Here is a 25,961-nt window from a genome sequence, read left to right as displayed (position 1 = left end):
TTCTAAGAAAGATTTATATGAGAAATTTGTTTTATAAATAGAAGTGTTTTAAATAAGCTACCATAATCGACATTATGAAAGATATCACATTGTGAAAAATGTATAAAAATATGAACTAACATGTAACACATATCCATCAAGCACATATCAAAATAAGTCAGGTAAACACATTAATAATTATTTTTCATTTGATTGAGAGATGTAACCTATGCATTGATTGCAAAGACTGTTTTGTGGAAAAACATTTATAATGGAATATGGGAACATATTGTATCGAAATCAACAGAATACTAATTGTATTTTATATAATATAAAGATACCAGAGTCATACATAGAGGTATATATATATATATGGATAGATATATGTCGATAGTCTAAACCTAAAATATAGATATCCAACGTATAGATTATCTCACAATAAAGGTGAGACACCTAGTGGCTGGAAGTAATATTACTCGAGGTTCTCCAAGCCCAGAGAACAAGTCAATTATTAAACTGTCAGCCAATAGAAACCAAACACGTCTTGGCAGGAACGCCCATATGTGCCACAGGCCTATGATTTAAGGACAGCTGTCAGAGGGGCAGGACTGGGTATAATCTTTATAGTCCTATTGTTTTATTCAAAATAAAAAGGGAAACCCATGAGATAGAGGGGGGCAAAAAGAGAGGATCGAATCTAAGATCTAAGATCTTAATCTTGAGCTCAATGGGAGGATGAGAAGAGGACCCCATCAATAGGAGCGCCCCATGAGAGCACGCTTGCACTATGCATGAAGACTGCAACGATTTTAGCTCGGGTCACTTGCCAATAGGAAATAGCCACCTTGGGAATTGGTAATTATGTCATTTTGATTTTATCTCAAATATATTGTTGTTCCCTAGAAATGTTGAAATATTGTTGAAGTATTGAATATCCTGTAGTTCTGGTTTGTTCTCATATCAATAACTTGTCACTTTTCCTTAAGAGTACAATTTTTATTATATTTTTATTTTTACATAGTTTCAATTTTATTGACAAAACTAACGTCCAATATATTTCACATTATTTGATCTTTTACTTACCTGCAGTAAAGTAACGATTAGACGTGTGAAATAGACGTTTTTGTTTCATTGTCATTTACATAAAAGTTATCTTGAGAACCTACCATGACTCAGATCAAAGGTATTGCATGCCCATTTTGGGGGTATTTTATTGATTTTCAGGTCGTTAATGTAACGCAACTCGTATCTTAATTTCATGTAAATATTAATAATTTGTCTACCAATAAATTAGCTATTTTGTATGATCATACGTCTCCGTGAATACGTTTCATATTATATACTATGGCATATAGATTGTCTTGTATTTAAAAGCATCTTCGTTATAAAAGAATTCAAAGTAAATTACTGTGAGGGCAAATATGACCTTAAAAAAGCACAACACTTTCTTAGTCAGAACAGCAGTGGTATACTTATTTTAAATTATTTTTTACCGTATTTATGGGCGTATAACACACACAGGCGTATAACACGCACTCTAACTTTAAGAGGGAAGTTTCAGGAAAAAATGTTCCACAGCCCCCTGCATATAACACGCAGGCACAGTTTACCCTTTATATTCAGGGTAAAAAAGTGAGTGTTATACGCCAATAAATACAGTAATTTCTTGGTGGCACAGCAGCACTAAGAAAATTTACGGCATAATTTCTAACCCCCTTCTGTGTCACAGGTGTTCGTCTTTCTGCTTTAGCAGTGGTTCCCCTTTTTTTTGGGGGGGGGGGCTTTTTGATATTTTTTTTTCAACAGCAGCAAAAAAATCTCCATAATTGCTGTTCCTTCTTCTGAGGTGGTCTTCCTTCTGTGTCACCACTGTTTGTTTTTGGTCTTAATTTTTTTTTGCAGCAGTAATAATTCTGCACAATTGCTGCACCCTTATTTTCTTTATTGAAAAAAAAAACCTATAATAAAATGCTTTATAGTGCACCAAGCACAAAAGTATTGCACCCAAGCACCATCCCACACTCTATAATAAAAAGTTATAAAAATCCCCCCAAAAAAATCCTCATCGGGCCAGATCCACACAAACAGGCGTATATTTAGGCGGGCGTAGCGCATCTCATATGCGCTACGCCGTCGTAAATCAGAATGGCTCGTAGGGTATCCACAAAGAACTTGCTCCCATATGTGGGCCGGCGTTACGTAAATCTGCCGGCGTAAGCCCGCCTAATTCGAAGTAGGCTTGGAGTGGGCGTGTTGTATGTTAATCTAGTATGACCCCACGTAATTGACGCTTTTTACGAACGGCGCATGCGCCGTCCGTGGACGTATCCCAGTGCTCATGCGCGAAAGCACGTCGCAAATAGTCAATGCTTTCGATGTGAACGTAACTTACCCAAAACCCTATTTGCGAACGATTTACGCAAACGACGGAAAATTTTACGCTGTCCCGACGTCCATACTTAACATTGCGTACACCTCATAGAGCCAGGGGTAACGTTACGCCGAAAAAAGCCTTACATAAACGACGTTTAAAAATTGCGCCGGGCGGACGTATGTTTGAGAATCGGCGTATCTAGCTAATTTGCATACTCTACGTGGAAATCAACGGAAGCACCACCTAGCGGCCAGCGTAAATATGCACCTAAGATCCGACCGCGTACTAAGACGTACGTCGGTAGGATCTACTCCACATTCAGGCGTATCTTGTTTTGTGGATACAAAACAAAGATACAACGGCTCATCGTAGAACTTACGCGGCGTATCAATAGATACACCAACGTAACTCTTTGTGGATTTGGCCCATCATGTCCGAAAGGCCCACAAGGAGAGGCAGATACTCACAGGCCACTAAAAGAGGGCAAGCAGTCTCTGTGTCTACAGTGAAAAGTGATGGTCAAGGACATACTCTGCAGGCAGGGCACGCTTCTTCTTTTTTTTCTGGTGCTGGCCGTGTTATTGAGCCACAGCATGCAAAAGAGGCCCAATTTTTCTGTCTCTGTTTGACATCCATGCAGTTCTTTGAATGGTGACAGTGCTGAACGAGCAACGACTTATGGTCAGTGTTCTGAGGGGAAGCCACTTGGTGTAACACCTGGAAAATTGGAGCCATCACTGTAGTAGCGCCAACTCTAATCCATCAGTATCCTCAGTGGCCCCTCAGATATAAGATATGCATTTCCAAGCTTGACCAATGTAAGTATGCAATCAAGATCACACCTGGGGTTCAGATTTGAAACTGCATGTAAAGTGGAGCATCTGTTTGGTGTACTACAGCAAAAGCGACATTAACCACTTCAATGCTGGGCACTTTAACCCCCTTCCTGGCCAGGACAATTTTTTAGCTTTCAGTGCTGTCTCACTTAAATGACAATTGCCGGTCATGCAGTGCTGTACCCCATTTTTTTTTAAAGGTAGAGCTTTCTTTTGGTGGTATTTAATCACCATTCAGTTTTTTTTTATTCTTTTGCTAAACAAACAAAAACAATATTTTTGAAAAAAAAGTTTTTCTTAGTTTCTGTTATAACATTTTGTAGATAAGTAATTTTTATCCTTCACTGATGTGCGCTGTTGAGGGTGCATTGATAGGAACTAATAAAGCAGCACTGATGGGAACTGATGAGGAGGCACTAATATACAACATTGATGGGTACTGATAGGTGGCACTGATATGTAGCACTAATCAGTACTTACGGGCAATGATGGATGGCACTGGTGAGGAGGCACTGATGGGCACTGTTTGGTATCAATGATGAGGTAGATCGCCCCTGTGAAGAAAGCTGCTTATTGGCTCTCCTCACATGCTGTCAGTGTAAATAGGAAATGCCTATAGGCATTCCTGTCATCACACTGTGATCAGCTGTAATTGGACACAGCTGATCACATGGTAAAAAGCCCACGTCATAAGCTCTTTACTGAGGACATTGATGTGGCGTGTCTGATGCCGCGTACACACGGTCGTTTTATGCAATGTAAAAAAACGACGTTTTCTGTGAAGTAAAAAAACGACGTTTTTGAAACTTCAATTTTCAAAAACGACGTTGCCTACACACCATCGTTTTTTCACAATGCTCTAGCAAAGCGAGGTTACGTTCACCACGTTTTTTCCATTGAAGCTCGCTTCATAACTAGCTTCTGGGCATGCGCGGGTTCAAAAACGTTGTTTGAAACGTCGTTTTTTGCTACACACGGTCAATTTCTGTGAAGTAAAAAACGACGTTTTGAAAAACGACACATAAAATTGAAACATGCTTGAATTTTTTTTGGTCGTTTTTCAGAAGACATAAAACAACGTTTTCTCCCACACACGATCAATTAAATTGAAGTTTTTAAAAACGTAGTTTTTTTACATCACATAAAACGACCGTGTGTACGCGGCATGAGGGACACACTGCACCACAGATCACCGCACACAAGCAGCCTGTTCTGAAGGACATCTTATGATGTCCACGGAAAAAACGCACCTGGCCGTCTATCTGCTATATGTTGGGCGGGTAGGTGTTAAAAACAAATGTCCGTAATCAAAGCAAGGTTCAGGGCAGGCAACAATTTGTGATTCCTTAGGCTGTCCATACATGGGCCAAATTCCGAAAGAAGTTTCTCTTGAAAATCTTATCTAAGAATTTTTGTTCGAATTTCGCAACTTTAGTGGCCTGCAACAATGGCCGATTTTGGTGCCATAGAATTTAAGTGAACAAGCATGTTGGAAATTTCTTTCTATCTTTACACCTGCTCTACTAACACAGTCACTAGGCAACAACAGATTCTGCCCCTTCTTTCAAGAACAGGAAGTATGCAAATATAGTTTTACAAGAGAATAAGATTTCAGAATCAAAGCTGGTAGATAGGGCAGTTCTTTATTACATGCAATGGGACACAAAGCACAATATGAAGCCAATGTGGAAATAAACATTTTACATGGAACATTGGGGACTTTCACTGAGGTTAGCACGAGCGTGTACTGGAATCAGTAGGGTAGCATACTGGGGTTGAACAGGGTGAAGGACAGGGGTCAGCAGAGCTGAGGATAAGGGACAGCAGAGCCAAGAATAGGTTCAACTGAGCCATAGACAGAAGTCAGCAGGGCAGAGGACAGGGGTTACTGTTGGCAGGGCAAAGGACAGGAGTCACTTCTGGCAAGATAGAGGACAGGGGTCACCACTCGCAGGGCACCGGGCAGAGCTCTTTCTCCCATCCCTGCATGGTACACAGCCTGTGCACAGGCAATATGATGGTCTCCTCTACACACACTGTAGCTAAGGCTGTATCCTGGCCCAGGCCTAGGGCAGAACTTTGCAGGGGGCAGCACGAAAAGAGTCCCTGCCGGCTTGCGCTACACTATTAGTGTAACACAAGCTGCTTCTAATTTTGACTGTCCTATTATCCTGGACCACAAAACTTCCTCACTGTGCTATATGTTTTCTGCTGCACCATTGGCATGGCTATATCTTCTTAGTCCTCTCCATAAAATTATCCGAAATTTGTGCTTAAAGTAGAACTATAGGCAACACTTTTTTTTTTCATTTTGGATAGAGTAAGGGAGGGTTATAGCCCTCGTCAGTTTATTTTTTACCATCTCCGTCCCATTGCAGAGATTTCCCTTCATTTCCTGCCCCATAGCCAAACAAGAAGTGAGAGGAAATCTATGCAAATTAAGGGAATCCATCTCTCCCCCCCCCCCCAGGCCCTAAAAACTAGTGTCCCCACTCAAAAATTTCAGGACAGGTCTTAAACGGAAAGGGGCATGGCCTTGACAGGAAGTGGTGACTCATATTTAAATTAGGGGGTGCACAAGTTTAGTCAGGCCTAGGGCAGCACTGACTGTAGCTGAAATCTGATTCCTTTACAAACAGCTACGGTCTACACAGTGTATAGCTGGCTGTGTTGCAGTTCTGACCTGTGAAATTCCATGGTTGGAATGGCAGCTCAGCTGCAGTAGCCAGCTATACATTTTGCAGACCATATCTGTGATTAATGGAATGGGATTTCAGCTACAGTCTGTGCTGTGTGGACCACCCTGCTGCATGTGCTAAGGCTCGATTCACATCTATGCATGTTGCTTTTGAGCATTTCTGTAGTGCTTTTTGCTGTGCTTGGGGTGCTTTCTGTCTTCTTTGTCCGGTGTTCTTCTTCCTCTGCCGCCGCTCCCGCCGATGACCCTCCTCGGATGCTGCGCCCCACTGATCTGTCGGCGCCAATATCCTGCATTTTTTAAATAACGATGGGGGCGTGGCAATCACATTACATCATGCGGAGGCCACGCCCCTTGTGATGTCACTGCCGGGGGGCATGATGTGTCCATGACATCACAAGGGGGCATGGCCCCGTCATGAAAAATGCTGCATTTTGCGGGGAAAAAGTCCCAGACCCTTTCAGAAAACGCAGAGGCACAAAAATGCATTGATGTGAACATGTTCCATAGGAACCCATGTTAAAAAATGTCCCTGCATTTCTGTGCAGGGGTGGGAGATGGCCAGAAAAGCATCGGGGTGCAACTGAAATCTAGGGGGGCATAGCCTACCCCAGCACCCCACTAGATCCGGCTTTGGCACACAGGGTGATTAGGGTATGTCCACGCACACCCCGTGTGCACGCCTACGGTGCAAAGTACATTGATCAAAGCTCTGGCAGTCTCAAGTTTCACTTTTTTTTTCTCTCCTCCTGGCGAGTTATCTAAAATAAATTGCGAGTTTTGACAATCTATTGTTTCAGTTCATGGGTAGTTGCATGTGTAATGAGGTAGAGTAGTGACCGCACAGGTTAAGAATTATTTTGTGATAGTATAGTATCATATTCTTCAAGATATACTAAAGCTTTGTACACACGGTCGGACTTCAAACAAACTTTTCTGTGGATTTTTGTCCAAAGGGAGTTGGCCGGGCACACCCATAGCATACACACGGCAGGACTTTTCTGCAAACTTTCCCAAAACTTTCCCAACATCATGTGGTTTTTCTGCTCTTTTCTGCTCTTTACCGTCACCCTTTGGTCAACTTCTACTATTGTTGGTTGATTTTAAACATTGGTTCTGGGCATGCGTATTTGTACTTCGGACAAAAGTCCGATGGATTTCTGTACACACGATAGGACTTTGCACCGTAGGACTTTTGTTGCCGAAAAGTTTGTCTGTTTGCAGAGAAAACTTGTGTCCGATGAAAACCGAAAAAGTTTGTCCGATGGAGCATACACACGGTAGGATTTTTTTTAAAACTTGCTAATTTTGAATTTTGTTGTCAAAAAGTCCTACCCCGTGTATGGGGCTTTAGAGAACCAACTTCTGCCGCACAAAATACACTGTAGGAACCATTTTGCAGCCTAGCAGCATTAATTTGATTTCTGATCAGTGTCTCCCTTTATGCCCGGTCAATAGACAATTGACGTCTGTGAAGTGGTTCTGTTATGCTGACTGGACATCTATTGATGTCCAGCAGGATAACATGCCGGCGCGCGCGCCCGTGGGGGCACGCAGCATGGCGATCGGTAATGCGGGGTGTCAGTCTGACACCCTGCATCTCCGATCTCGGTAAAGAGCCTCCGGCGAAGGCTCTTTACCATGTGATCAGCCGTGTCCAATCGCGGCTGATCACGATGTAAACAGGAAGAGACGTTAATCGCTCTTCCTCACTCGCGTCTGACAGACGCGAGTAGAGGAGAGCTGATCGGCGGCTCTCCTGACAGGGGGGGTATATGCTGATTGTTTATCAGCGTAGCCCCCCGTGGATGCCCACACTGGACCACCAGGGAAGCCACCAGGACCACCAGGGAAGGGGGAAACATGTGGTTGGCCAGGTATGTACCCCATTACCATCCACATGTTAAAAAATATTCACAATAGATGCCAATCAGTGCCCACAAATGGGCACTGACTGGCAACATGAGCACAACATATAAAACATATAAAACAGTGATGCCCAGCAATGCCACCATCAGTATCATCAGTGCCACCCCTAAGTGTCCATCAGTACCACCTCTCAGTACCCATCCATGCCCATCAGTGCCCACCTATCAGTGCTCACCAGTGCCCATCTGTGCCACCCATAAGTACCCATCAGTGCCACCCAAAAGTACCTATCAGTGCCCATCAGTGCCGCATACCAGCGCTGCCTATCAGTGACCAGTGTCTCAGTGTCAAGGCTGACTGTTGGATCATCTAACACGGCCATTACTGTGAGTACTTCTTGTTTTTTCTGATGTACCTGGTAAACTCCAATCAATATTTTTACAATATGTCACAGCTATGTGTGTCTCTACTGGGGGCTTAGCCTTTCTGCTCTCTGGGGCCTAGACGTGGGCTCTCTCTGTAGATACTACATCACATACCAGCAAATATTAATATGTAATGTTATATCTGTATTTTATTTTCTGTATTAAATTACGTTTACTTATTTTTTGTCTGTATGTATTTTAATAGATACTCATACTCCTGAAGAAGCGTTTCTACATGCATAACATGTAGAGCAATTTCTTTCTACATCTGGACCCTTCGCATGGTTATTCATTGCACATTTGTATTTCCTATTTTTATTGTATTTTTTTAGTTTATGCAACTTTATACTGTTGGAAATGCTATGATAACATTCAAGAGGGCCAGTTACCAATGTTGTTACAGACAATTTTACATGTATAATTGTTTTTAAAATAATTTTCTACAATAAAAACCTTTAGTGTTTTACAATACTTACCCGTGTGCCTCTAAAAGTCAAAACCTTTTTAGTTCTTAGTTCAATTTATACATCTTGCCGAGCAGTCACCACGCCCCTCCTCAATTTATTTTTATTTTTTATCAGAATCTCCCTTTAAAGCCACAGCAGTGCCAAGGATAACAAGAGAATAGTCACATCCGCAGTAGAAAGATGCCTTTGCGCAACATGATTTTATATTCCAATTAAACCAGCTGCCAGCTCGGTATTCTAAAAAAGAGGTCAGGTAATATATAACTGGGCAGAGTAATAAAACAAAGGCAACAGACGCATTAAAGCATCAGAAACAGCAATCATATAAAGAAGACATTTCCAGTCGCACAGCAATCAATAGGATCCATAGTTAAACGGTGAGTATAGGGGTGAAATGCTCTTGTTATTCCACTGGGTGAGTGCACCATAGGTATGGAATTAAGAGATACCTAAGGCCAAAACTATTTTATTCCCAGGTGGATCACCAGAATTAAATGTGAAAGGGCGTATGTCTCCTGTCACACATAAGGTCCCAGAAGACACTGCTCCCCATTTCCCAGAAGGCAGCACGAGGAGGAGAAGAAAGCAGACCACCGCGGACGAGGAAGTGGCAGATTAGGACAATCTGGCAAGTATATAAAAAAAAATTGTAGCCTTTTTGGCAATTTTTGTTTTTTAGGGTGGACCTCTGCTTTAATGTGGTAATTGTTAGGTATTCTTGGTAGTAAATTGTGCCGAAGACAGTGTAGGAGCAGCTGGAGGTTTGAGCATGGATGTGGACGTTTGTAACAGATACAGCAATATAGGCCCAGATCCACGTACCTCGACGCATCTGTAAGTCCGGCATAGCGTAGCTCATATACACTACGCCGCAGTAACTTACAGCGTATTTTCCGTATCCACAAAGAATTTGCCACGTAAGTTACGGCGGCGTAGTGTAACTGTGTCGGTGTAAGGGCACGCAATTCAAATGGATGAGATGGGGGCGTGTTTTATGGTAATTCCTATTCACCCCACGTAATTGACGTTTTTTTTAACGCCGCATGCGCCGGTCGTGGGGGTATCCCAGTGCGCATGCTCGAAATTAACTCGCAACAAGCCAATGCTTTCGACATGAACGTAATTCTACGCAAAGCCTTTTTCGCGAACGTTTTATGCAAACAATGTACATAACGGAAAATTCTACGCTGTCCCGACGTCCATACTTAACATTGCGTACGCCTCAGAGACCCAGGGGTAACGTTACGCCGAAAAAAGCCTTACGGAAACTATGTGAAAAAATGCGCCGGCCGGACGTACGTTTGTGGATCGCCGTATCTAGCTCATTTGCATACTCTACGCGGAAATCAACGGAAGCGCCACCTAGCGGCCAGCGTAAATATGCACCTAAGATCCGACGGCGTACTAAGACGTACGCCAGTCAGATCGAGCCCACCTTCAGTCGTATCTTGTTTTGTGGATACAAAACAAAGATACAACGGGGCATTGTAGAAATTACGCTGCGTATCAATAGATACGCCGGCGTAATTTCTTTGTGGATCTGGGCCATAATGTGTGCCTTCAAAGTCCTTTGACCTATAAGGAGGTCAGTTAATTATATTTGGGGTGGGGGTCATGGAAAGGGATTGCCTTTTAAAGCAGACATTTCACTTAAAACAATTACCCATTTAAATCCAACTCACTCCACAATATTAAAAAGCCAACTTTTATCTCTTACCTCTATTTATCCCACTTTTTTTCCTTCTGTTTGCACTCATCCCCTTCCGCAACTGTCATCCAGGTTAATATGATATGTCAGCCTCCTCCTGGAGATTCCTGGGATACTCATGTCACACATCCCAGGATGCAACAGGTTCACAAACAGAACATATACTTCATATCTCTCTCAGCTAGGAGAAAGAACAAAGAGAGACTGCACATGTGCAATATCTTGCACCATGTCATCAGGGGGCTGACTGCAAGTATTTAGAAAAGACAGAGGGTCCCAATAATGGAGAAAATTATTTAAGAGAGGAATGAGAAGTACGCTATAAGGGGAAATGCTGGATTCAATGGCTTTCTAAGTATATTTATTCTTCTTAATTTAGGGGGACATTTATCACTTCAGTTTTTTTTCTTGCACAAGTGGTTCAGGGTCAGCCTTTAGACCAAAGATATATGTTGCACGATGGTTAACAAGAACCAAGAATGCAAATCTGTATAATAGCTGCTAAAAGTTTTACTACGTTTTTATTAATGTTGAGCTAATTTGTTCATATTCCATTTTGTTTTGTCTGAGCAATTTACAGTAGTTCCTTTTTACCAACAACCATGTACTGTACTGTATATAGAGGATTACCTTATTGGTGTTACATTGCTTTAGCTGTGTTTAGATTGTTATGGGTTTTAAAGAAGCTCTATTGACAGTGTGAAACGCGTTGCTGTGTCTTTGTCTTGGTGGCTGACATTTGACACTTTGTTGGAACAAATTACGTTGGATAATTTTTGGTGTGCAGCCTTTCCTTCTTTTTCACATTAGAGAGATTGCTTTAGCTGTGCTTGTTTTGTTAGCCTGACTGTGGTCCTTCTATACATTTCCAGAGTTGTCAAGAAATTTCCCCTTCGTTATGACTTCACCAATTTATGAGGCCGTGCCAACCAACACCTCTTCTCAAGAACCCATTCTGAGCTCTTCAAATCAAAATCCCACGGAGATTGCCCAACCAGTGTCCAGTGTGTATAATGTCCCTCAAGGTCCTCCCACAGTGAATATGTCTGCTGCCGCTCCACAATGGAATGTCAATATTCCTTCACCACAAGTTCCACTTCCAAACACTTTTCATCAGACCTTTCTGAAAGGGAAACCTTTTGCACTGGGTGTAAGTACTAAAGTCTTCATAAAAGAAACCAACTTCTATTATTTTCTATTCTACTTTGCTGTTTGCAGTTAAAGATTGTGTATTAGGATGAATAATTGTAGGTTGAGATTATATTTGACAATGGCCCATTCAAAATACAATATGACTTTAGCTGGAACTATAAATTTACTATACGTACTGAATGTAATAAAGGCTGCCTATCGCCGTGACATTAGACTCTTTTTTTCTCAGTAACCCTGCAACATTCTGTAAATACCTATTGACCCTGCCAGTAAAACAATTGATAGGGTGAAACTCTTTTCCTTCTGCTGTGAAATCATTGCAGTGTTGTCACCCTTGTTGCTCCTGAAGCTGCTTAGATATTGGCAACAGTGATAGCATTCCTAGATTTACCCACAGCCCTTTAAATTAACAGCACTTTTCTCTATTTGCAGACGGTTAGTGAAGCTATGTAAAAGCATTACCCCCTCCAGCACTGCCTAAAAAAGGTGCAGGTGAAATCAAGCTTCCATGCTGCATTTGTTTTTTTTTTAAAGGGCAAATTATATTTATTTTAGACATTTGATATACCATCCTGTCTTGAAAATGCTTTATCACTTTGAAGCCTCGTACACACGTACGGGTTTACCGCCGGAAAACCCGAGAATCTGTTCGGTAACTTTTTCCCCCTACACACGACCGGGTTTCCCGACAGGATAACTGCCATAAGAGCATTGGTTGGGAATCCCGGCCATGTGTATGCTCCATGAGAGGAAAAAACTAATTCCTTGAACCCTTTTGCTGCCACAACCGTGTTTGCATAGATGCTTAAAACATTTTTTTTTTAGCCCTGAAGATTACATAAAACCCTCAAAATATCATATATTTTATGAAAGCAGACAACCTAGTGAATAAAATAGTGGTAGGTTTAATTTTTTTATGTCACACAATATTACAGCAAAAGCTCAAAGAAATGCAACATTTCAGTAAAAAATAAACTAAAGTAAATTTTAGGGCACACAAACTTATTAAGTTACCCAATTCTTTGTTAAAATATAAAAGATGAGGTTGCACTGATTAAATACATATCCAACACGTCAAACCTTAAATTTGCTTGTGCCACAAACTTCAGTATCCTATATTTTCTTTTACAAAAGACTTTATTGGCATGTAATCCAACATTTAACAACATTTTCCCTCAGATGGTTATATTTCTTGGTAGTCAAACAAGTAAACAAGGCAAAAAGAATTCTCAACGATATGTAGAGGCATGTATTATACACTCAAGCAGGTAACAAACCTAATGTCCCCTAAAATTGAATGGAGAAACGGTTGACCAGAATTTGCCCTTTAAAATGTCCCTGGGCGGGTAGGGTGTCTATGGTCAGAATGTCCCACTTGTCAGCGAAGTGTCATGGCCAGGGATTTTTCCCAACAGGCAGGGTACATTATTTACGGTTAACGGTAGACAAACGTGAAAGATATAATATTTCAATGATAACCAACTCGGCCCGGTTCATACCCGACGGCCTAATAAAAATATGGATTAAATGCATAGAACTTAGTAAAATAAGAATAAGAAGAAGGAAACGTTTAAAAGGAGAGAGAAGAAAAAAGGAAAGTCCAGTATAAAGGAGAAGAGTGAGGAGAGAGGATGGGAGGAAGGGGGTCCACAGGATGTGCGCAGGGGAGTATCAGATCAGAAGAATTGTGCCGTCAAATCGAGAGGGTTGAGAGTACATGATCCAGGGCTTTGTAGGGGTCCCTTTTAAGGTTTACGTGAAACATGTTACGAAAAATAGTATAAACTCTGACCCATATCCTTGGACATGACCACCATATAGGTGCCATAGAGCCTTCCTACGAGCATCCTCGAAAGCAAAGTGGAGAATAGGTTGGAATGAAATCGGGCTAATCTAGCTAGTGTATAGTGCCACCAATAATATACTTTATAGGCATTCTCAAATATAAGGACATTTCTAGAGCACATGGTCATAGTCTGCCAGTCCTCTGGGTCTAACTATCTCCCAAATTCCTTCTCCCATTGGAGATGGTAGGGTCGCAACAGAGGTTTTTTTGTAGAAATTATAGATCAATATATTAGTGATATCATACCTGGGGAGTGGGGTTTGGCTCTACATAAGCTCTCAAAAGGAGTCAGCGTGATGGAGTGGGAAGGGACCTAATAAGTTGTTGGAAGAAATGTCTCAGTTGTAAGTATCTATAGTGTTCTCTCAATGGGATATCATGAAAAGAGCGTAAAACATCAAATGTTAGTATCCTAGCGGGGGGTAAACATCTTCAAATCCATTTGTGGTCCACCAGGATTTTCACATCCCGGAAGGAACAATGGGCAATGAAGGAGTTTCAATAGTGGGAGATGGGGGAGATCAGGCCAGCAGTATCCTATATTTTCAATAGGTAACACTTTAAAAGCCCCCTCTAGGTCATCAGTTTAGTGTTGCAGAGGAGGTCTGGTGCTAGAAATATTTCTCTCATTCCAGCGTGTGAGGCAAAATGTAACGTGTATCACAGTCAATGTTTTCAAGCGTAAGCCACCCTCCATGTGTATATTTACATTAGTACATGCATATACTGTATATGGGGGTTAAAAAATATTTTACTTTAAGCATTTAAAAAAAAAAAATCACTGCTTCTGGCCTAACGGCATTTGTAAAAATGTATTTTTATTGGTACATGTTCCCCAGGTCAGTGCCCACCCTTTGCTATTTTATTGACGCCCCTTGTCTTTTAGCCCAGAAAAATGGGCATTTTAATTTGACAGATGTGGCTCCCATTGATTTCGGGTTCACCATCTGAACTTCTGTGAAGTCTGCGAACCCTACTCCAACTCCAAGAATTTTAATCCATTATCGGCAGTAGGAATGAGCCAGAGAAAATTAAAAGCTGCTTCTTTAACAGGAACAAGGTAGAATACATTTTTTTTGAACATGCTCTTAAAGCAGAGGCTTGCCTAAAAAAAAAAATATTAAAAGCCAGCAGCTACAAATACTGCAGCTTACCTGTCCAGGGTGCCCGCGATGTTGGCAGCCGAAGCCGATCAATCGCTCGGCTCTCGGCTGCCCCGCCCCCATTCTTAGTGAGGGAATCATGAAGTGAAGCGTGGCGGCTTTACTTCTTGGTTCCCTACTGCGCATGCGCGAGTCACGATGCACGTCCTAACTGGCCCCCGCTGTCGGGACAGGAAGGGGTGTGACCCCCGCGGGAGTCTATGCCCGGAAGTGGGTGCAAATACCTGTATTATAGCCCCTCCCCCCTGAAAGGTGCGAAATGTGACACCAGAGGGGGGGAGGGTTCCGAAAAGCGGAGGTTCCATTTTTGTGTGGACCTCCACTTTAAAGGGGAGGGAGATATGGAATTACATTTGGGTGATAACAGAACTTACCTACTAAATGAAATAAAAAAGGGCAAAACAGAACCAGAGTAATGCCTTGTACACACAACCAGTTTTCACAACGAGAAAACTGTCATTTTTTATATTTGTTGTGAAAACCGGTCGTGTGTATGCCCCCTAGCAGTTTTCTCGACAAAAAAACTGCCCCAAAAAAATTGAAACCAGCTCTCTTTTTTCTCATCGTGTTTCCCATCAGTTTTTTTCTCATCGCGAAAAACCACCGTGTGTATACTTTTCCGGGGGAAAAACAAACACGCATGCTCAGAATAAAGTATGAGACGGGAACGCTCGTTCTGGTAAAACTAGCGTTCAGAATGGAGATAGCACATTCGTCACGCTGTAACGGACTAAAAAGCACAAAGACTGAAAAGCGCAAATCGTCTCTCACCAAACTTTTACTAACACGAGGATCAGCATATGCAGCCCAAAGGGTGGCGCCATTTGAAAGGAACTTCCCCTTTATAGTCCCGTCATACGCGTTGTACGTCACCGCGCTTTGGTCGGACGTTTTTTTGCATTAACATGTATATGCAAGTCAGGCTGGAGAGGAATCATGTCGGGAAAAACTTTGTTTAGGCTTAGCAATACTGGTTAACAGAAAACTAATGGCACCAGCCAGTGTTTAGCTGCAGCTGCATAAGCCAACATTCTTGAGATGTATAAAAAGGGATACAAATATGTGATGCTAATACAGTATTATGTATTAATAGCTAATGCATTCATCAGAAGCATGATTGTAAAGAAATTAGATACAAAGGGAATTGATTGAACTTAAGGGTTGTCCCTTTAACAGAAGGGTGGTTTGGAGGTATTCAAATGGTGACAGTGCTAGTGGTCGGTTAAAATCTCCTAAACCTTTGTAGCCCTCTTTTGGGGGGGGTATGAAAAATGGCTCTCACCTAAAAGGATATTGCATCTAAATGAACCAGAACCTTCACTAAGTGGAAACGTGGGATTAATAATAAAGTAACATAGTTAGTCAGGTTGAAAAAAGTCACAAGTCCATCTAGTTCAGCCAAAAAAAAAAAAAAATTATATATATATATATATACACACACACACACACACATATCTACTGAGCTTTGACTAATAACTAACATAACTAACAATACATATCAAATGGGGAACACTGAAAAGCAGGGGGAAACTGGAGGTGCAGGGAGCAGATGGGAAAGGGGAAACAACACTGAGATTAGGAACAAGAGGTATAAGGCAGGTTGCAGGGTACAGGGCAAGAAGCAAGAGCAGGATCTAGGCAAAAATAATCTGGCAGAAACACAACACTGGAGTGAGAGGCACTTAGTAAGGCTGGGTTCACACTTGTCCGACAAACGGTCCTACATTGGGAGCCTCATGTAGCATGACGTGTGAAAATCAATGTTTCCCTATTAGAGCTGTCTTAACTGGTCCTACACAAGTCGGTCCATCTTTGAAAATGCTCCCTGTACTACTTTTGGTCCTACATTGATCCTACTTCAACCCATTGAATATCATTGAAGTCGGACCAAAGTAGTATCCTGTTCATGAAAGTAGGATGGATGTAGGACCAATGTAGGATAAATGTAGGACCAATGTAGCAGAGCAAAGTAGGATGAAAGTAGTGTAGTAGTGTGAACCCAGCCTCAGGCTGGGTTCACACTACTACACTACTTTCATCCTACTTTGCTCTGCTACATTGGTCCTACATTGATCCTACATCGGTCCTACATCCATCCTACTTTCATGAACAGGATACTACTTTGGTCCGACTTCAATGATATTCAATGGGCCTGAAGTAGGATTAATGTAGGACCAAAAGTAGTACAGGGAGCATTTTCAAAGTCGGACCAACTTGTGTAGGACGCTACAAGACGCTCTCATAGGGAAACATTGAACACAGAGCAAAGTAGGATGAAAGTAGTGTAGTAGTGTGAACCCAGCCTCAGGCTGGGTTCACACTACTACACTACTTTCATCCTACTTTGCTCTGCTACATTGGTCCTACATTGATCCTACATCGGTCCTACATCCATCCTACTTTCATGAACAGGATACTACTTTGGTCCGACTTCAATGATATTCAATGGGCCTGAAGTAGGAACAATGTAGGACCAAAAGTAGTACAGGGAGCATTTTCAAAGTCGGACCGACTTGTGTAGGACGCTACAAGACGCTCTCATAGGGAAACATTGAACACAGAGCAAAGTAGGATGAAAGTAGTGTAGTAGTGTGAACCCAGCCTAAGGGAGGACATAAATACCCTCCTAGCAGCCAGCATCAGGTGGAAACTGATTACTGGGGTCTGCTGGCTGCTGTAAGACACCTGCTGGTGGACACTGGAATTACAACTTTCCACTTAGATCACATGCTGGTGGCATTGTGATTCCCTAAGTCCTGACAATGGCATAGTAAAGCTTCACAATCAGAAATATGTTAGGAAGTTAGTTAAAAGGAAACAACAATGGGTAGTATTGATGGGGGTAAATATAAGTGAGTGCAAGTGACAAAAGTAAACTGGAGCCTGATGTATATTGAATTACCTAAAAACAAGAATTTCCTTTTTTTCTGTAGGTGGTGGTGATTTGTGCAGCCACATTTAATGTGATCATGGGAATTGGCATGATCTTCTCTGTTTACAGACTTTCTCTGATAAGTGGAAACCCCTTTTGGGCAGCAGTGGCTGTAAGTATCACTTCAGCTTTATTCAACTAGTTTAGTGTTTCAATGTTATAATTAGAATTTTTATTATTACATGTATGTATTTATTTTGTAGCATATCATTACAGGAATCATGACCCTTTCAGCTTACTCTAAGAAATCCATTTGTTGGGTACGTACAATTTTAACAGGGATTTTCTAAATTATCCCTTAAAGGCTCAATTCTAATTTAATTTATTATTTTCATAAACAAGTTTTCCAAGGGCCTAGTGATGATTTTTAAAGGACCCTCGTCCATGTTTTTTTTTTTTTGCATGGTCCCCCATAAAATGCACACTAGATCCAAAGGGTTGAGTATGGATTTCCTAGGGAACTTAACGCATATTTCCTTTGTCAGATGTCTCTATGCTGCTGCAGCACTTTCTGTACAAGACAGAGATTCACCCTTTCGCAGGCAGGAATAGGGCTCCCCCTTGGCATGTTATTTAAAGGAATTTTATATTTTTAATTCAAGTTGAATACATTTTCTTTTTTTTTCTTATATGTTTTCCAGGACATTGTTTAACTCCCTTGCCTATTAGCCCAGATGTGGTTCTAATATATATATATATATATATATATATATATATATATATATATATATATATATATATATATATATAACAGAGTGGACTTCAGAATGCATGCACCGGTGACGTCACCAGCTGCATCCAGTGTGAATATCTCCTAAACACTGCATGTTTAGGAGATATTCATTGTACCGAAGGGTAATGCCGGGTACACATGACGATAAAAATGCAATTTTTTTAATTGGTCGTTAAAAATGGTTGTGTAGGCTCAAGAGCATTTTTCTCATTGATGGGCATTAAAAATTTAGAACATGCTCCATTTTTTCTCGTCGTTTTTCACGTCGTATTTTTTCTCATCGTGAAAAACGGTCATGTGTACGCTTTAATGACGGGAGAAAAACGCACATGCTCAGAAGCAAGTTATGAGATGGAAAATTAGCATAAAAAGCCCAAAGGGTGGCGCCATTCGAATGGAACTTCCGTTTTATAGTGCCGTCGTACGTGTTGCACATCACTGCGCTTAACTTGAAATTTTTTTATCGCGATCGTGTGTATGCAATGCAGTCTTGAGAGGAATTACGTCGAGAAAAACTTTGTTTTTTTCCATGACATGAAAAACAGTCGTGTGTACGCGGCATAAGCCTTATTATAAGCTTAGCTGTAGGTACAAATGCAAGAGAACAGTTAACTACCACTCTAAAATGGTACATTTTCTAATTTTAAACATTTGATATGTTTTATATTTTCTATTGTGAATAAAATATGGGTTTATGAGATTTGCAAATCATTGCATATTGTTTTTTTGTACATTTTACACAGTATCCCAACTTTTTTGGAATAAGGATTGTAAAGTGTTTTAAATAAAAAGTTATAGAATACTCACTTAATAATATAAAGTAAAAAAAAAAAGCCTAAAGTCCTAATTTACTTTTTTTTTCTCTTTGTAGGTGAGAGGTTCTCTTGCTACGAACGTCATAAGTGCTCTCATGAGTGGTGTTGGCATCATTCTTGCCTGCCTGGATCTAGTAGAATTGTCATCTCTGAGGTGCAGAGAACATAGCTACTACTACTGCTCAGAAAATGTAAGCATATCTTTGTAATCAATTAAAATGTTTCTCTCTTTGAGAAGCAAACATTAGGGAGGAGGAATATATAGGTGGCAGACTCACGGTTTACTCAGAAATAGAGATAGTTGTGTATTTACAGAATGTTTGGAGTTCACGTGATACCCTTTATTGGCTAGCTTTGGGTATTAAAGATGTATTCTTTTGGGACCTTCCTTGGGTTCCAAACGCAGGCATTATGAGACAAGAAGCAGCATAAAAAGACAGTCAGTTGTGTTGTAGTACAAGGAACATTCTGATAGCATACCTCTCAACTGAGATGGGAACTGAGATGGGAATGAGGACAAACTCCCTGCCGCACCCCCTTAAAAGAGAATTTTACAAAGAAATTATTGGTTAAATCCACAAGTGTTGTTTTTCAAACACTTTCTAGCGGCGGCCAGAGCAGCGATTTCCATCATTGGAGATCGGAAACCATGCCTTCCCTGGGGGATTGGACTACTGAAGTGGGCAGCATAAGGGACCTTGAACATCTTTTGGCAGAGGAATATGGTAAAGATGAACAGTTTTCTCTCACCTGGACTTCATGGTCCAGGTTCCGATACTCCTCTGAGTTGATCTCATGGGCTGAGAACAGCCTAGATGATGTTGCCCTGGGACCATGATGGAGTGATTCTTGTTCCCTATCTTTCTGCCCCCTCTTGTCTGCCCCTGCTCCTTTTTCTTTTCTCTATATTTAAATACACCCTTAGGAATCCATCAAGCCAACGTACCATGGCTTCGACTTATCTATTGTTACTGATTCGATGTGTGACCCCTATGACATATTTTTCATAGACAGTTTTATTTTTATTTTATATAACCTTTCCTGGTGCACTACGTACGGGGCACCTATGATCCCCTTAACCGAAATGAGGATGAAGGTTACTTTAACTTGTATTGATTACAGGGTTTGCTATCACAGAAGGTCTCCTGATGGGCTATGCTTTCAATCCTTCTATATGTAACCTAGACAAGTTTATGTTCCGACACACACAATACCTATTGTTGGTGTACCTTATCACTGTTGGTAATGTCTAAGAAGATGTCTGTCTTTTTTTGCTTCTCTATTGAATAAAAAAAGATTGAATTAATATCCACAAGTGCTTTTTTACCACTACTATTCCTTTATATTGGCTTTTGGAATTTACAAATGCAGCAATTTAGAAATCGGATGAAAGGTTTAGCACTTTTTGAAAGATAGTGTATTTTATATACAACTATATAGAGGGACAAAGGAACTTTCCTCAAAGAGGGACCATCCCTCAAAATCAGGGACAGTTGGGAGCTATGTGATAGTAGAGAGCAGAGAGACAGAGAGCTGAACTCATCAGGGTTCGGCTCCTCCTTTTACTGTCTAGTAAATTGTTGGGGGTAGGAAGACCTGTAAGTGACAATAAAACTGCGGCAGATTCCCCTCCCCTGATAGGAAGAATCATGTGGAATGTAGAGCTGTGTAAATATCATAAATGGATGGAATAGGATCCACTTTAAATTATTTAATCTTAGTCATCAATACACAAAGTTTGAAGTATAACATTAAAAAAAAAAAAAAAACTACTAATTGTATATTTTTTAATTTGTTTAAAATGTTTAAAAGTGAACCAATGCTTTGACTTGCAAAGGAACAGACTTCCTCAAATGTATCTTAAACCTTTTATTTGTTTTGTATTGAAATGTGTCCTGCTGGCCTGGGAGTGAAACACAGCAACAATTGAATGTATGGGAATATCCAAAATGTGTAATAGTCACCAGAATAGAGGGGACATGTGCCAAGCTAAGAAGGGATTTTGTCATGATCAGGCGTCGGGCTTGAACACCAGTAGCTATAGCAGTTGCAGGACAGGTATACAGGTAGTCACTTCTGGCAGATGATACAGGCTCACTGAATTACTAGCTGGTGTTCACCAGAGCTCATGATGGTGGAGATGGATTTAGCTGCGAGCTAGTACCAGGTCGCAATCCTCATGTTTGCCCCACCAAGGTGTGAGCAAGCCGGGGTCCAGTAGTGGATAAGCAGATAAGGATTAAACAGCAGTGTGGTCAGTAGACAAGCCCAAAAGGTTGGGATCAGGCAATAGAGTATTCAAAGAACAAGCCAAGGGCCAATCACGAGTGGTAGCAAATACAGACGGCAGCAGGAAAGTCAATAACCTGGCAAAGAGGAAGTACTGAGACAAGGCTTTTATAGGAAGTTCATGGGAGGGGCAAGGAGTTCAAGGTTCAACAGCAATCAAGACACAAGGCAGAGTTGTCCAATGGATCAGGCAGCTGTCCAGCATCCCAGATAGCTTAGTGGGAAACATCAACGCCAGACACAGAAGGCGGTTCCAGGTTCAAGCCCAGGTCCTGACAGATTTCCTTCACTTTGGAGAGATCTCTCACTTGCTGGGTCTATGGGCCAAAAGGTGAATGGGAAATCTTGCCACCATGACGCATATGGCATGAAAAACAGATTTCCCCACTCTATACAAAATTAAACTGGAAAAAAAAAGATTTTTCTGATGCACACTGACTTTTAGGCTGCATATCTGAAAATAATTTTTTAGAATAGCGCAGCCTTATGCCGCGTACACACGACCGTTTTTCGGGGTTGTAAAAAATGACGTTTTTAATGGTCTAGAAAAACTACGTGTTTTTCAACCCGATCATTAAAACGGCCTTGCCTACACACGATCATGAAAAAAAATGCTCTAGCAAAGCGCGGTGACATACAACACGTACGATGGCACTATAAAGGGGAAGTTCCATGCGGATGGCGCCACCCTTGGGGCTGCTTTTGCTGATTTTGTGTTAGTAAAAGTTTGGTGAGAGACGATTCACGTTTTTCAGTCTGTTACAGCGTGATGAATGTGCCATCTCCATTACGAGCGCTAGTTTTACCAGAACCAGCGCTCCCGTCTCATAACTTGCTTCTGAGCATGTGCGTTTTTTTCACGTCGTTAAAGCCCACACACGACCATTTTTTACGACATTAAAAACTACATTTTTACGACATTAAAAAATTAGAGTGTGTTCGAAATTTTTAATGGCCATTTTTTACATCGTGAAAAATGCTCTGGAGCCCACACACGATCGAAAAACGGTCGTGTGTACGTGGCATTAGGTTTGAATTATGCTGAATATGCCACAATCCTATTTTTTTATTTATATTTTTATCTTTAACTTACTGTTAATGCTAATTTCCCATGAGTAATAGATACTAGTAATTAGAAGGGTTTTCCAGAGAGAACTATTTCAAGGGGTCTTCTCTGTTAAAATGGTGGCAAAAGCCTGCTGTAGACAGACATCAGGGTTATCATACTGTACAAACATTTGCACAGAATAGGTACTTTAGAATCCTGAAGAGGATTGATCAGAGAAAACAGGCAATGAAACTATTTACCAAGTCATGATACTGAAGCCATTAAAATGTGATATTAAGATCAGGTAGTCCCTTATTGATTTTCTTTAATCCAAGTCCATTTATTTGACAGGTTGGTGGCATTGTCGTGCATGCTATGCTTCTAGTCAACAACCTGCTAATCCTCTGTGTGTCCCTATCTCTTGGTGTTTTTGGGTGCCTCTCCCTAGGCGATGTTCCAAGTATTCAACAGGTAAGAGAGAGTCAAAAGTCATGCTGTGTCAATGAGCTATATCATGTGAATTCTGTTAGCTACCCTTGCACTCAATCTTTAATGAAGCTCCATTTCTACAGAATAAAAACATTGTTTGTGCTTTACTCCTGTTTGACTAAGTGCCAAAATTCATAACCAGCTAAAGTTTATTTTAATGAAGGCAGACCAAAATATATTCTAGATGGTTGCCATTGATAGTGTACTTTCTTCCACCAGACTAACTATGTATAAGAAAAGGCACAAGTCCATCTAGTTCAACCAATAAAGACAAACAAAAAAAACAATCCCATATACACAATCCTATACTCAGAGGTTTATTCAGAGAGTGGGAAAAAACTCCTGCAAAGCATGATATAATTTGCTCCAGCAGGGGAAAAAAATCCTTCCTGATCCCCTGAGAGACAATCGGATATTCCCTGGATCAACTTTACCTATAAACTGTTTGGCCTTGCATGCCATTTTTAAGCTTATGATCTACCAGAACACCCAAGCCTTCTCCATCTTTGATTCCCCCAGTTGTAGTGGTATGTAGGATGCATGCATATTCTTAACATACTTTTATTAACATTAAAGTGATTGTAAAGGCAGAAGGTTTTGTAACTTGATGCATTTGGATAAAAAAAACTCAACCCCTCTAATACTTACCCAAGTCTCATCCCTATTGTCATGGATATGCAATAAAGTCTGGCAGCTTACCTGTTTCCATCTGTTCATTAGAGGCCTGACACTGTTCTGGTTCCTTTTTTATCACTTCCTCTTCCTGTATGGCCCCACCCAGGCCATCCCAGGAAGTATATATTAACTGTTGCACTACAGGTCTGCAGTGCTGTTCAACCATGTTGTTAGCTTAAGTTTCTGTCTGCAGTGTGCTACTATTATCTTCCTGTGTACCATTTTTGGCTCGTCCCTGACTTCTCCTGTTTGCCTGTGCCCCTGACTTTTTGCCTGTCCCTCGGTTACCCTTGTTTGCCTGTTGCCCTTACCTCGGCTTCCCATCACTATCATTTTTCCTGCATGCTGCTTCCCCTCTCTCCCTGTGGAGCGTGACCTGGGGGATCCCGGGGTCGCGACCTGGATCCAGCTGCGGCGAAGGCCATCCTCACCACTAGAGGCTCTGGTGAACACAAAGCTGGGTCTTAGACTTCGCGCCCTGGAGGATCTTGGGTTCACGCTTCCTCTCTGATAGCAGCAGTCGGCTATAGGGTTCACTACCCTATGGTGCATCCCTGACCCCAACGGGGTGCACTTGTCACCTGGCCACAGGTGACCTGACACCTATCCAGCAATGTTGCAGGACTTTCTCGGCTGCCCGAGATTCCCCTCCTCATTGGCAGAGACAGCAGTGTGGCTCAATTGGCTCCCACTGCCGTCAAAGTCAGTCGGCGGCTCTTTGTCTGAATGGACGCAAAGAGCTGTGGCTCAGCTCGGGTGCCTCGATAGCAAGCTGCTTGCTGTGGGGGCACTCAACAGGAGGGAGGGGCCAGGAGCACCAAAGAGGGAGAAGGGGAGGATCTGGGCTACTCTGTGCAAAACCACTACACAGAGCGGGTAAGTATAACATGTTTGTAAAGTCTCATATTTATTTTAGTTAAAAATTACAATCACGTTAAGCTCATACAATACATTATGCAAAGGAGTTAAGTTTAATCAGATTTAATTGAGTTACTCTTTGCAGGGTAAACAATATATAGATTTGGATCAAACATCTTTTTTTCATAAGTTCAGTTCATCATACGTTTTAAACCTCACACTTTGGATATACACTATATTACCAAAAATATTGGGACGCCTGCCTTTACATGAACTTTAATGGCATAGTCCGTAGGGTTCAATATTGAGTTGGCCCACCCTTTGCAGCAATAACAGCCTCAACTCTTTTGGGAAGACTGTCCATAAGATTTAGGAGTGTGTATATGGGAATGTTTGCCCATTCTACCAGATGCACATTTGTCAGGTCAGGCACTGATGTGGACGAGAAAGCCTAGCTTGCAGTCTCCGCTCTAATTCATCCCAAAGGTGTTCTATCAGGTTGAGGCCAGGACTCTGTGCAGGGCAGTCAAGTTCCTCCACCCCAAACTCGCTCATCCATGTCTTTATGGACCTTGCTTTGTGCACTGGTGCGCAGTCATGTTGGAACAGGAAGGGACCATCCCCAAACTGTTACCACAAAGTTGGGAACATGAAATTGTCCAAAATGTCTTGGTATGCTGATGCCTTAAAAGTTCCCTTTACTGGAACTAAGAGGCCAAACCCAACCCCTGGAAAAACAACCCCACACCATACTCCCCCCTCCACCAAATGATTTGGACCAATATCCAATGATTTGGATACTATCTACAGTATATCAAATTATCATTTAATATTATAACACAAATTTGAAAAGGGACAGCGCAGCTAAATCTTCTTGATTTCAGATCCTTAATCTGATTAAACCTTTATGGAGTCTTATAAACAGAGAAGAAAGTGAGGGGGAGGAGTCACTACTCTTGTCATTTGTTGCTGGAGCTATTGAGCTCTATAAACAGGCTGTTTCACAAACTCGGGTAAGACTAATCTGGAAAATGTGAAAAGTAGCCAAGAGCCCCACCTGCTGAATGAAATGAGAATTATATAGAAGTTCCGCACTGCCTTTCATTTTATTAGGGCAAAGCTCAGTAACTTGGTGTTATCTTCATTATAGGTGTTCCTGTTACACAATGGAGACATAGTTCCAGTTTCAGCCACAGCTCACCACCTCTGACACAATATTCGATTCCTTACTTCGTCCAAGGAGATGTCAAGAATCAGCCAACAAATCACAATCACATAAAGTCCCTGAAAGTCCCAGGTGGAACTGCTCAGCTTTTTGCTCACATGAAACATGAAATAAAGAATAAAGTAACAATGCTCTTTCCTTTACACGTTTTATTTTGCACTCTTTCTGCTGTTTGACCTCTATAAAGGTAATCATGTAAATGTCTGTATGTGCAGAGAGTAAAAAGTGCATATGTTTTGCAGCTTTAGATTTTTCTGCTTTAAAAAAACATGAACCATACTTGTATATTTCTTTAATAAAACAATTTTAAAAACAGAAAAAAAAATGTAAAGTAAATAAGAAATAAAAAGAACAAAAAAAAGAAAAGAAAGGGGAATAAA

At 41.3% G+C, this 25,961-nt stretch overlaps 1 protein-coding gene across 1 annotated transcript; it reads left to right on the top strand.

The window, feature by feature from the left end:
- The first annotated feature begins 17,474 nt into the window (after window positions 1–17,474).
- Window positions 17,475–25,624, top strand: LOC120909314 (membrane-spanning 4-domains subfamily A member 4A-like). The gene is made up of 5 exons (XM_040321064.1): window positions 17,475–17,561; window positions 17,653–17,709; window positions 19,054–19,188; window positions 22,686–22,805; window positions 25,507–25,624. Exons 1-5 carry the CDS (start codon window positions 17,487–17,489, stop codon window positions 25,564–25,566), a joined length of 447 nt encoding a protein of 148 aa, XP_040176998.1. The 5' UTR covers window positions 17,475–17,486; the 3' UTR covers window positions 25,567–25,624.
- Window positions 25,625–25,961: the final 337 nt, after the last annotated feature.

This window comes from Rana temporaria, chromosome 8 (genome assembly GCF_905171775.1).
Source record: "Rana temporaria chromosome 8, aRanTem1.1, whole genome shotgun sequence".
NCBI classification, from domain to species: Eukaryota; Metazoa; Chordata; class Amphibia; order Anura; family Ranidae; genus Rana; species Rana temporaria.
Note: the sequence above shows the minus strand (reverse complement) of the source record. Positions and strands in the feature narration are given on the sequence as shown.

Bases quoted from the DNA above. Each gene is read 5' to 3' on its own strand.
- LOC120909314 (XM_040321064.1), top strand. From the start codon at position 17,487: ATGGGAATTGGCATGATCTTCTCTGTTTACAGACTTTCTCTGATAAGT. The intron at 17,710-19,053 runs GTACGTACAATT...TTCTCTTTGTAG, and splicing joins CTAAGAAATCCATTTGTTGG to GTGAGAGGTTCTCTTGCTAC. The intron at 22,806-25,506 runs GTAAGAGAGAGT...TCTTCATTATAG, and splicing joins ATGTTCCAAGTATTCAACAG to GTGTTCCTGTTACACAATGG.